The 14,457-nt window shown below is 29.4% G+C and overlaps 1 protein-coding gene across 1 annotated transcript in view; it reads left to right on the forward strand.

Moving 5' to 3' along the window:
• The window catches only part of Ifrd1 (Interferon-related developmental regulator 1), a 67,650-nt gene extending 62,038 nt beyond the window's left edge, over positions 1-5,612 (forward strand). Inside the window, exon 9 of the mRNA XM_075374328.1 lies at positions 160-5,612. Within this exon, the coding sequence (XP_075230443.1) occupies positions 160-240 (81 nt within the window). The 3' untranslated portion in view covers positions 241-5,612. The remainder of the gene's footprint in view (positions 1-159) is intronic.
• The last annotated feature ends 8,845 nt before the right edge of the window (positions 5,613-14,457 follow it).

Below are 14,457 nucleotides of genomic sequence, written 5' to 3' on the forward strand. Positions count from 1 at the left end.
AAGCTGGATTTATTACAGTGTAAAAGAGCATCCTGTCTACCCGGTAAGTTTTTTTTATGTACCTCATTAAGTTAAATGTGTCTTTGGTTTTTTTAGTGCTGTAAATGATACAGTTTTGGGTGGAATAAGGTTTTTAATGAAATTTTTTGTCTATTTCAGCATTTGATGAATGCAGCAAATTTCAAGGCTCGAAGTATCTCTCGTGCAAAAAACAGGGATAAAAGGATAGCAGTTATATGATGCATGTAATCTTAAGAAAATAATCATGACTAAATTATTAAATACTGATGGATGTGGCACTGTTACATTTTTTCTTTTTTTTTTTTAAACATACATATTTAAATATACATTTACAATATTTATTTTTCTAATTTTTGTATTTCTCTTGTTTCTTTCATATTATTTGTGTTTAAATTTTTATAATTAATCATTCCAAAAAATTAGCTGGAATTGTTTTATAATGTATGAAATTTTTAGCAGCTTTATTAGAAAATTTATACACTTCATATCTGCTGTTGCTATGTTAAATTATGGATAAAATGAGTGTATATAAATTTGATTTATGTTTTAATTTTTTGCCTTTATTGTTTCTATTTTATTTCATTTATTATTCAGGAAAGATTATTTTAAATAAATATTTTTTTTATTTAACTTGTAGTCTGTTTATTAAAAAACACTAGCATTTAAAGTTAAATTTATATTATTGTAATGGCAATATTATTATTATCAGATAAAATAGATACTTAATATTAATTTTTTTTTTAGTTATTAATTATATAAAAAAATTACATCTTTTTGGATCTATATGTTTAATTTTTGTTCATGTTATGGGAAATTATTTTGTCTGGGGAGCTTGTAATTATATATTTTTTGCAGTGTTTGTTATTTATTGTAATTGTGTTTATTTATTATTCTTTATATAAAATATAACATTTTGTGTGTTGTGACTAAAATGTATATATTTAAATTTCAGTTTCATTTTATCAGTTTATGGAATATTAATTATGTTGACAGATCCTCCTTTCATATGGCTTTAAACAAGTTTTTGAGTGTAAATTAATTATTATACCTCTAATAGTTAATTTATTTCTAACAAGTATTTGGCATAAATGTTAAGAAATCAGTTGATTAGTTGATAATATAAATAATTGAATTGTATATTAATGTTAGTGATTTTAATTAATTTAATATGTAAGTAATAACTAAATGAATGAAATTTAACACAGTTTCATTTTTATCTATGATTCTACATGATGAATAGTTTTTATGAGTTCAAATTTGAACTATTGTTATGTAAATAGTTTAGGTATTATTTAGTTACTGATGATTTACCATAGGATAAAGGATAATTATAAAACAGGAGATACATTCAGATGTGTGATTTTTATAAATTACATTGTTTTTTTTTCATCTGAATTTATCAGTTACTTATTATTTAATTGGTATTAATAATATGTGATTTGTTGTAAATTCATGCCTTTTTGTTGAAATATTAAAGTCTTTCAGATAATATAACCTGATTAACAATGTTGAAATAATGGAAATTCAGAAACCAAGTGTATTTATATATATATATCTACTTTTTGATATATATATATATATATATATATCTCTGTTAATGACTGTGGACTAATCCTTAAAACTGTTTATTTTTTACCCCTGTTTTATTGAATGTTCATATTGCTGCTGCTGCTGTCTAGGTTTTCTTAGATTTTTGCTTGTTTGAAACAAATTTAAAAAAAAAATGTTTTTCTAAAAAGGATTCATTTTTAAAATTTTCTTTTACATACTTTTAAAGTTTTTTCATTGAAATATTCATGATAATGCTATTTATTTGTGATTTATTGTAAATATGTTAAAAAGTATGTAAAAAATATAATTTTTATTTTAGCTGTTACCACTGCCATTTTCTGTTGTTATTCATGTGATCAATGAATTAAGTTGTTAAGTCTGTGTCATTTTTATTTAGATGTAAACACAATTTTAAATAACTTTATTTTATTTTTATTCTTGTTCTCCCACGTATCTTATAAAGTTCCAGTTTATTGTTACAGTTTTTATTATTTGTTTGATTATTACAGTTAAATATGTAATTTGGACGGTTAACTTTACAAGTTCATTTAAAAATGCAAATGTATTAATATGTTTTATCTAAATTAGTAAATTTTAAAAATAATTCCTTGTTGAAATTAGTAAATTTTAAAAATAATTCCTTGTTGAGAGTAGACCTGATGAAGAATGAAAAACATATGAGGAACATTCAGTAATGAAAGAGACAAATTGATGTAGAAAAAACTATGTATTTTTACAAAATGAGACTTTTATTACTTTTCACACTTTTACTTTTATACACTTGTCTTAACGATGAACTAGTTTTTTTTTATACATGATGCAAAGAAGTCTTTGTCTTGTTGTTTGAGCCATTTTCCCATAAATTCTTTGACCTCCTTGTACCTGAACTTTTTTCCATGTAATGCCTCCTTGAGTGGACCAAATAAATGAAAATCCGAGGAAGCCAAATCTGGACTGTAGGGAGGATGGTATTGATCTCCCAATGCATTTTTCTAATGGTTTCTTGGGTCAGCTGGGTGGTGTGAGGGCGAGCATTGTTGTGTGGCAATATCATGCCTTTTCTTTGAGATCCGCAATGTTTTTCTCTCATCATTGCTGGCTTTACTATTTTCATCAGCATGTCTGAGTAGTAGACATTGTTTATTGTATGCTGATTTTTCAAATAATCACAAAAGCTGACACCTTGGGCATCCCAAAAGACAATCAACATGACTTTTCCCACTGATGCTTATGTTGTGAATTTCTTTCCGACAGGTGAGCTGATGTGCTTCCATTCCATGCTTTGTGTTTTGGAATCTGGTTCAAAATGGTAACCCAAGTTTCATCACATGTTAAAATCTTGTTTAGAAGGGTAATCTTCCCTTTCATAGCATTCTTTCAAGTCTGTACACACTTTGAGTCTTGTTTCCCTTTGTTGCGTTAACTCTTTTCAGACCCACCTTGCACTTGTTTTGCTGTACTTGAGCTTGTTATCGATAACGTTTTGAACTATGCCAACACTTAATACAACTATTTTTGCTATATGTTCAACTGTAATACATCAGTCTTCATGAATAATGTCCTCAATGCGGGTTTCAAGTGAAGGAGTTGACACTTCAACTGGCCGGCCAGGATGTTGCTTGTCAGTCATTGAGGTTCAACCGTTTTTGAACTGTTCTACCCAATTATAAAAATTTCTGCTGTTCATACAATTTTCACCATACTGTAAAATCATCTGAGAAAAGATTTTAGCCAGTTTTTCACTTTCAGAAAGTGAAAAACAGACTTTCACTTTCATTAAATGTTGTTCAACTAATGTGGAAACTTCAAACGGACACACCATCGTTAAATGCAGTATTAAGGTTATAAACAAAACAATTGTTATGCATCAGCTGTACTTAGCTCATCCCAGTGATGCTAACCTAAAGTCATGAAACTACAAAACTCCTCCTGTAAACTGTTTCATTTCTACATCAATTTGTCTCTGTAATTATTGAATGTCCCTCATGCATCTAAAACCAACTGAATGTGTTTAACTTGCTCTCTTAATTCACATCTAACATGAGCATAATATCTTCAAAACTGATTGTACATTTCTTCAATCTATTGTGGGAATTTTGATTAGATGACTGCGTGTAATAGTTGAATGTTTAGACATTGATTAAAAAATAAGTAATGAATCGGGTAAAACAATCTAAGCAGTAAAGGGACTAAAGAATGGGGAATAATAGCCAACTAAAATGAAATTTATTAAATATTTTTGGGGCTATCATAAACAGTCTGCGTTTAACTTAAAAATTTCTTTCTGATTTTTTCACTATTAAATACATTGTTGTCTAAGTTTTACTGAAAATTAATGCTGTTAAATAATATTACATTGCTGAAGTGGTACTTAAAAAATTAAATAAAGCAAGGCAAAAATAAAAATTATTTTTTTCTATGCAAACTTATTAAAACTTTGGTTTATATAATTTTGAGCTTTCAGTTGAATTGGAGATTCAGAAACTTTACTAGTTCATTATTTGGAATACAATATTTCAGTTGATTTAAATATAATATTAGTATGTAGCTTATGTTCAATATTTTTCAACAATGTTTTTAAAAGTTAAGCGAGTTCTTAAACAACTTACACACATTTGTAATTTATTGATCTCGTGTATTTTATTAAGAAATAAATGTATGTATAGTATGCATTGTATTTTGTCAGTTGAAACTAGTTAATTACTTAGATTATATTAATGAAGTAGTTTAAAGGTTTTTTTTGTACAAGAAGGCATGTATTTAAAAATAATAAACCTGACTACAGAATTATTGGTACTATTCGGACAAATTATGTAAAAAAAATTTATTCCTTGTTATTTCATCTTCTTATTGATGAGGTTTGAAATAATTTTACATAAAAAAAATATTTTAACGTATGAAAATTATAAGTGATGCTGGATTCATTGCTTATACTCAAGATAATTTCTCTCTTTTATTTAATTAAGATGCGAATGAATATATATATATGAACATCATGTATAGATACATTTTTGGTGATAAAAATAACATATTTTCTCTTTTGTATATTTGTAATTTTTCCTAAAATTTTCTTAACTGGTTTAAAAATTATTTTGATTTTGAATATAATATAAATGCATATAATATAAACGCATTATAAAACAAAGTATTATATTATGTAATTAATATTAATGAATATATTGTAATGTAAATATATATATATTTTTAATAATTAAGTTGTATTTATTTTGCTTAGAGAAATCTGTTCAGTAGTAGTTAATTGTAATAATAGTATATTTTTTCGTTGATTATTGGTAGACCTGTGTTATTATCGCTGGGATGTATGATTTATCCTTAAGTGCATTTTAGTATCAAGAAATGAGATTTATCAGATAACTTTTTTCGAGCAATATAATTTTCTGACTCAAAATGTTTCTTCTGCAACCTAGTTTTATGCTCTATTTGCTACTCTGTTAGCTCAGTACTGTTTTCACTTAATGATATTCTAGATATACTGTGTATATTTTTCATTTTTTCGTTTGTCCATTGCTTGTTTTTCTATAATTTATGTTTACTATTTATTTTGAAATTGAAATATTAATTCATTTAATATGATCCTAAAATAGTTTCATAAAATTCTACTTGTTTCTATTGTGAAGTATAATGTTAAATAAAAATAGTCATGAAAATATTTTCACACTTGATTTTATTTATGATGAGTATTGGAGTTATTTTTTCTCAATATATATGTGTATATTGTAATATTATTTATAAATCCAGTTCAGAAAGTTTTAAGATAGGTTTTTTCTTTAATTATATATTATAACATTATTTGATATTTTAAATCTTAAATGTTACTTTTATTATTCTTGAATTGCTACATTTTTTAAATGTGATAAAAAATGTGATCTAAAAGTATTCAAAAATATAATCAGGCTTCTGTTGAATGATAATTGATTATTCAAAAATTAAAAAAACTTGTTAATACATAAACCAAAAAATATTGTATCATATTATAAACTCTAATAATTTAGTTAATGAATATTGAATAAATTATAAATTAATTTGATTTTGTTACTTTATTTTTACCTGTAAATTGCAGTTCATCTTCCTCTGTATTAATTTCTGCAGTGTTTAATCAGTTTGCTATTTTTGTATGTAGGCATGCCGAACCAAAGTAGTCGGTTGTTGTAACTAAACAATAGGACAGTTGGTTGCTTATTTGGTAATTATTACTGAGTTGGTTATATGTCATTAATTATACAGTAATTTATGGGGAAGTGTCTTATACTACCTTCCAATAATTCTTTTCTTGAATAAATTTCATCAATTAACATATTCACTTTGTGTTTAATATGGGCCGCAGATTTTATCCTTTTGATGTTTTTTATTGCTAAGTTTGCTTCCTCCAGTGAGGATATCCATATCCTTGGCTGCATGTGCATTATAAGTACATAGTATATATATATATATATATATATATATTATATTTCAAAATGTTCTACATTTAACCAGTACATAAAATATGCCTTCCATTTAGTTTTGACTTTTTTTTTGTTTGAAATTGTAAAAATTGTTTGATCTTTATATATGCTAATTAGAGTTTTTTTTTTTTTGTCTTCAGTCATTTGACTGGTTTGATGCAGCTCTCCAAGATTCCCTATCTAGTGCTAGTCGTTTCATTTCAGTATACCCTACATCCTACATCCCTAACAATTTGTTTTACATATTCCAAACGTGGCCTGCCTACACATTTTTTCCCTTCTACCTGTCCTTCCAATATTAAAGCGATATAATAGCTCAACGCTAATGATAGTTTTAGTTTTTAATAACTGATGATGATTCTATAGGATTTGAAAAGGCCTTATTAGATTAATCTTGCTGTATATGTGTGTATCTGGTGGTTTATAAATACTAATATATTATATATACATACACACACACGAGGTCTGTTCAGAAAATAAGTGAACTTTATTTTTTTAATCTTTATTATAAATTTTACAGATTATTCCCTTTAAAGTGCTCCCCTCCCCAATTCATACGTTTTCCCAGCGGTCTTTCCCCTTTGCAAAGCAGTCCTGGAAAGCTTCATTTGAAATGGCCTTTAAGGTCCATGATGAATTTGCCTTAATGTCACATTGGTAGTCTCAAAATGGCGTCCTTTCATCACTGATTTTAATTTCAAAATAAGAAAAAATAGTAAGTAGGCTGCAGGAGGACAGTCATCTGATTTTTGGCACAAAACTGACAAACTGTGGATTTTTTCATGTAACCATTGTTAAACCCATTGATAATACACATAATTCACTGTTTCTCCTTACAAGAACTCAAAATGCACAATTCCATTAAAATCAAAATAAAACCAGAGAGAATCAGTTTGACATTGGATTGAGACTGATGTGCTTTCTTGGGGCGTGGAGATATTTTGCTAATTAATCCATTGTGATGATTAAACTTTTGTTCACTCAATATTCTTTCTGCTGTTTGGTCATCATATGAGGAACCAACTTTGCTGCAACGTGATGTATGTTAATTTTTCAGTCAAAATATCGTGGCATGATCTAATTCTTACCTCTTCTACCAATTAAACTCTTGACAGTCGATCAGTAATTTGCACACACTGGATCATAGATTTTCTGGGTGTCAGTTGAAATCTAAGACCTTCCTGGTTGAGGGTAATCTTCAATTGACCGAGTACCACTTTTAAATTGTGAAAACCATTCGTAACATTACATACGACCCAGAGCATCATCTCCATAAGCTTGTTTCAAAAATTAAAACATTTATGTGAAAGTTTTTCCCAGTTTCATGCAAAATTTTACATTGTATCATTGCTCTTGAAAAATCACTACTAACACTTAAACACATTGCACTTTTATTAAAACACAAAAACTAAATGAGATGTCAACAATCGAATAACATGTGGTTATAGAGGAGGTTATATTGAACACAATGCTGCCAACTGCATGTCACTATATACCTCCATTGGTACATAATTAAAAATGCTCAGTTATTTTCTGAATAGATGCGCACACATGTGCATGTGCGTGTGTGTGTATTTATGTCATTTAATAACATATTAATATTTCTTATATATATATATATATATATATATATATATATATATATACACGCGCAGATATACACAGCTGTTTTTTACTTAAGCATATTCATAGCTTCAGAATGCTATTATAGTTTCTTCAGTTTTAAAAAAAATGTCGGGAAAGAAAAACACTGTTATTTCATCTGATGTGAACGTTGTCAGTTTTTTTGCGGTATAATAAGTTGTATAAAGCTATTTATAATAAGCTAATAACTCTACTATTATCTGAACAATGAATATAATAATATTTAATTGGTTTGGGAAGAACTGTGATTGTTTTTCCTCAGAATATTTTGAAGAAGATTAATTTATTAATACTATCATTTGATCTGTCTGCACAGTTAAATCATAAGAAGTTGTATATACTCTTCTTTATACCAAATTACATTTTTGTTTACTGTCAACTTGACCAAAAGGGAATAAGTATAATATCTAAACCTGGCTTTTTCTCTGTTACTGGAAATGCCAGATAACCAGAAAGTTTTATTATTCTCCTGTATCCTAAAAATCACCAATCCACTAAAATTAGAATTTAAATTCTTTCTTATAATATTGTTACATTTGCTAACTTCATTTTTTTTTTGTCTTCAGTCATTTGACTGGTTTGATGCAGCTCTCCAAGATTCCCTATCTAGTGCTAGTCGTTTCATTTCAGTATACCCTCTACATCCTACATCCCTAACAATTTGTTTTACATATTCCAAACGTGGCCTGCCTACACAATTTTTTCCTTCTACCTGTCCTTCCAATATTAAAGCGACTATTCCAGGATGCCTTAGTATGTGGCCTATAAGTCTGTCTCTTCTTTTAACTATATTTTTCCAAATGCTTCTTTCTTCATCTACTTGCCGCAATACCTTTTAATTTGTCACTTTATCCACCCATCTGATATTTAACATTCTCCTATAGCACCACATTTCAAAAGCTACTAATCTTTTCTTCTCAGATACTCCGATTGTCCAAGTTTCACTTCCATATAAAGCGACACTCCAAACATATACTTTAAAAAATCTTTTCCTGACATTTAAATTAATTTTTGATGTAAACAAATTATATTTCTTACCGAAGGCTCATTTCGCTTGTGCTATTCAGCATTTTATATCGCTCCAGCTTCATCCATCTTTAGTAATTCTACTTCCCAAATAACAAAATTCTTCTACCTCCATAATCTTTTCTCCTCCTATTTTTACATTCAGTGGTCCATCTTTGTTATTTCTACTACATTTCATTACTTTTGTTTTGTTCTTGTTTATTTTCATGCGATAGTTCTTGCGTAGGACTTCATCTATGCCGTTCATTGTTTCTTCTAAATCCTTTTTACTCTTGGCTAGAATTACTATATCATCAGCAAATCTTAGCATCTTTATCTTTTCACCTTGTAATGTTACTATGAATCTAAATTGTTCTTTAACATCATTAACTGCTAGTTCCATGTAAAGATTAAAAAGTAACGGAGATAGGGAACATCCTTGTCGGACTCCCTTTCTTATGTTCTTCAATTATTACTGTTGCTGTTTGGTTCCTGTACATGTTAGCAATTGTTCTTCTATCTCTGTATTTGAACCCTAATTTTTTTAAAATGCTGAACATTGTATTCCAGTCTACGTTATCGAATGCCTTTTCTAGGTGTATAAATGCCAAGTATGTTGATTTGTTTTTCTTTAATCTTCCTTCTACTATTAATCTGAGGCCTAAAGTTGCTTCCAATGTCCCTATACTTTTCCTGAAACCAAATTGGTCTTCTCCTAACACTTCCACTCTCCTCTCAATTCTTCTGTACAGAATTCTAGTTAAGATTTTTGATGCATGACTAGTTAAACTAATTGTTCTGTATTCTTCACATTTATCTGCCCCTGCTTTCTTTGGTATCATGACTACAACACTTTTTTTGAAGTCTGACGGAACTTCCCCTTTTTTATAAATATTACACACCAGTTTGTATAATCTATCAATCACTTCCTCACCTGCACTGCGCAGTAATTCTACAGGTATTCCATCTATTCCAGGAGCCTTTCTGCCATTTAAATCTTTTAATGCTCTCTTAAATTCAGATCTCAGTATTGTCTCTCCCCTTTCATCCTCTTCAACTTCCTCTTCTTCCTCTATAACACCATTTTCTAATTCATTTCCTCCATATAACTCTTCAATATATTCCACCCATCTATCGACTTTACCTTTCCTATTATATATTGGTGTACCATCTTTGTTTTAACACATTATTAGATTTTAATTTATGTACCCCAAAATTTTCCCTAACTTTCCTGTATGCTCCGTCTATTTTACTAATGTTCATTTCTCTTTCCACTTCTGAATACTTTTCTTTAATCCACTGTTCTTTCGCTAGTTTGCACTTCCTGTTTATAGCATTTCTTAATTGTCGAAAGTTCCTTTTACTTTCTTCATTACTAGCATTCTTATATTTTCTATGTTCATCCATCAGCTGCAATATATCGTCTGAAACCCAAGGTTTTCTACCGGTTCTCTTTATTCCGCCTAAGTTTGCTTCTCTGATTTAAGAATTTCCTTTTTAACATTCTCCCATTCTTCTTTTACATTTTCTACCTTATCTTTTTTACTTAGACCTCTTGCGATGTCCTCCTCAAAAATCTTCTTTACCTCCTCTTCCTCAAGCTTCTCAAAATTTCCACCGATTTATTTGACATATATTATTATAATATTATATTATTATCTAATTTCATATGGTTTCAAAAATCCCATAGTTTATTGATAAATATTATGTAAAATTATAAACAATAAAATATACTTATAAATTTAAGAATTTTTTTTTTAAGTTGTAAAATTATCGAATGAAAAATTAAATTGGCTGAAGAAGCAATTTATTTATTTTTTAATAGAATTCAAATACACTAATCTGTGAATATTCTATATTAACAGGGAGCAAGAAAGTAAATAATTCAGGAACTGTGAGGCTTTTGAGTTCAGATACAGGCTGAACACAAAAATAGGTTTTGTTTGGTAAAAACGAATTCAACTTTGTTTACTGAGATTTGTGCTTGTGTTTAATGAAAGGTGTTGATAATCCTTTCACCGATCGCATTGCTCCTAATGATCTTGTATGTTTCCTGAAGCGGGAAGTTGATGAGTGGGTAAAGTGATTGGAATGCTACCATGAACAACAAACTTTACCCAATTAAGAACAATGTTTTACTGTGGAACTTGTGCAAAAATAACTGTTGAGAGGAGGTTATTATCTGCCATTTGCGAACAGGTAACTGTAGGCTCATTCATGGATATCTGATGACTTGCACCAGTTTGTGCTTGCTGCGACTGCCAACTGACAGTACATCACATCCTTGTGGATTGTATCTGTTATGTGGTATTGTGTCACAAGTTTAACCTAGGGCCTATATACAAATCATTTTAGGGGATAATGAAGTGTTTCTATCTTTAGTTTTATGGTTTCTTAGGGCTGTCCGCTTACATTCAAGTATTTAAATTACTGTAGTGAGTTTCAGCTGTTCATGCCAATTGCTATAAAGCAGTTGGTTATTATATTACTTTGAGATGTACAATGTGATATATCTTTGTTTACTACAAGAAATATGTCAGGGCGATGATAATGCAGAAATGTTTTTTGCCCAGAAAAAAACAGAAAACAATAAGAATGTGCACTCGAGTTTGAGGTTTAATAACACTGGGGAACAAAAAAGGATTTTTTTTGTCTCAGGAAGAAAAATGTTTGATTCTGATAGTATTTTTTCTCCTGAATTCAATTATGACATTGGTTTTTTCCCATCATGCAAGGTTTCTGATAGCCAGGCATTTATAATTTCAAATATTTTAATACTTACTGCTTAGAAAGTAAAGACTTACCTAGAAAGTAAGAAATTACAATTTTCTGCCATATTTCACCTGTAGAGCATCCCTCTTGATGGTCCAACAATAATCAGCCAGCATATTAGGATTCCATTTGCCTTGATACCTCTTTTCCATGGCTTAAATCTCCTGATGAAAGTGTTCCCTCTGCTCATCACTCACTGTGCCAAGATTTTTCAGGAAGAAATCTAGGTGTGGGTAGAGGAAGTGTACGTTTAAGGACATATTACAACCCAAATTTTTATAAGATCATTGACAATATCATGGTAATTTTCCGCCTTTTGATTTCCCAAAAACTGTGAGTAACATTTTTTAATGCTTGCCAAGCTGCTTTCTCCAGTGGATTCAATTCTTATACAAACTTTGCCTTGACAAAATTCTTCATTAATCCTAGTTTGATATCTAACAGAGGTAGATACACATTTTTAGGAGTACACAATGGGGTCATGTTTCACATTTTTCTGTTGAGGGATGAGTGATTCGTATTAAGGCCATTCTTTTCTAATGAAATGGTTTTTCTGTCCCATTCACACAAAAAAACAACAGAACTTTGTGTAACCAAGCTGCAGACCAAGAATAAGTGCAATTACTTTCAAATCGCCACAAATATTCCATTCCATACACTGCATATTGAAGCTTTTCCAATATAAATTTTAAGTTTTCAAATGTCTCTTTCATACTAGTAGAGCGAGCCACAGATACTGATAGGAAATTATTACCATGATTTAAAAGCACAGCTTTTAAACTAATGTTAGATAAATCAATGAACAAGGACCAGTCTGTCAGGTTATGTTCATTACAAAGTGTCTCCATAGCAGAAGAAATGTCATTATAAAACACTAAGCCATTTTCTTCAGAAAAATAGTTTTAAATAAAGATTGTCAATTATGGTAACTACATATCTTTGAATTCCTTTGAAGAAGATTCCATACTTTTAGCCAGAAAGCAAGCATTTCAGACTATTTTTGGATAACTTTAAATCATGTATGTGATCGAAGCACGGTTTTACCATTGGATCTTGCTAACTCATCAATTTTATATACATTAAAATTGCTTTTAATATGCCAAACTGTTTGCAGTAATTGGTATTTGGATTTTTATATCATACGTTTTCCAAGACATGGCTGGAATTATTTCGTTTTTACATCAATAAAGGTATGTTAATTGAATTATCTTCCAGAAGAGATAACACATCGCTAAATCATTCCTCAAAAGACATGCCGTACATTTTGCTATGATAGTCTCCTGTAGATTTAGATTAAAAACTGAGAAACCACCATTGACAAATCCGGTATCACTGCCGATGTGTGTAATTATGAGACGTTTACCTTTACCTGATGGAGCCTAAAGCCATGGATTATTAACCGTGATGGCGGTCAATAAGAAAACCGCATAGAAAACTTATTTAAGGAATTCACAGGGGCTTATTTAATGAATTTACCGTTTTATCTTTCCAAACGAAACTTTTTGTGTGGCCTTCCTTGATCGAAGTTTCATCCATATAATATATTTTACGGTCTTCTTGCCTCATTTTCTTTATTTCAGTGAAGTAATGTCTTCGCCAATAATTATATCATCCCTGTCAATTAAAGTAGTTTCCCGACCCCGTTTATCATGCTTAAAATTCATACTGTTTAACAATTTATAAAAAGTTGTTCTTCGGAAATCTGATAGATCGTTATCGTCATTTACAATTCGTAACACTTTTGTCTATTGTTGCCAGTTCGTTTTGAAAATAAAATTCATGTACTTTTTTACAAATCGTGTTTTTATCAAAATCGTCAGCTTTTTCTTGAGTTGACTTGTGGAGTTTGGTTTTATTAGGAGACTATAATTCATTAGTAAACCTATTCAAAAATCACATTGTACATTGAAGCAGTACAACTTCCTCTATGTTAACAGTTTTATAACAACATCCCAAATCAACGCCGTTGGATTACTCTATAATTTGCTTTTGTTAGCATTTAAATGATGTACTTTTCCGCATGCCTAAGGGCTTTTTTCATGGCCCTTTTTTGGAGAGCATATCAATAATCATGCACTATTATCAACTGCATCGGTATCAGACATGGTGTCAAAATAATGGTATCGCTCAAGTTGTACAGATACAAATCTAAGAATACAGTACACTCATGTTTCAGTAAACTTAAAAAATTGTATTGTATTAACTTTAAATAACATTAGAATAAATAAATAAGAGAAACACAAAAATTGAAAACGAGAACAAAAGATCAAGGTTTTTAATAGAACTGAGAAGACAACATTATAAAACATTTGATTATATGATTACTGTGTGACTAATTATATGGTGACTGATATATGGGTAATGATTATAGTGCTTTAAGAGTATATAGGTATGGCCATGTTGTGAATCGGCACTGTTACATGGGACGTGACTCAGCAGAATCATGACGAACTCACTCACACAAACGTAATGTTTGTTTAATCTTCATTTATAAGCTAACTAAATACAGTACAAAATTTTTCCACTATTAGTTTTATGTTAGTATGAATGGAGTATATATTACTGCAGAGAGTCATATGTGAGAACGCTGCTACCATGGTCAAAGTGAAAATTACTTGTTTCTTCAGACAAGAATTTTTTCCCCTCTTTCAATCAATTGACCAAAATTATTACTGCTTGAATGCCATTTTGTTTTATCCTCAAGCTTTAATTTTTCCCCCAACACTAATTTCATGCTGTAATGTATAGTCTAAGACTCTAATAAGCTTATAATTGTGCATTAGGTACAGCGGTATATATGTTTATAATCTATATAATTGAGAAAAATAATGTAAGTTTATTATGACTAAATTTGTAGAGTTGTAGATTAGGATAAAGCATTAATGGAATAAAACACTTTTTAGTAATAAAATAATGTTGCTATTGCTTAATAAAATTTTTAACAATAAAACTAAGTTTACAAAACCATCAGATAGATGATATTTTTTGCAAAATTTTTTTT

This window comes from Lycorma delicatula, chromosome 1, assembly GCF_047948215.1.
Source record: "Lycorma delicatula isolate Av1 chromosome 1, ASM4794821v1, whole genome shotgun sequence".
NCBI lineage: Eukaryota > Metazoa > Arthropoda > Insecta > Hemiptera > Fulgoridae > Lycorma > Lycorma delicatula.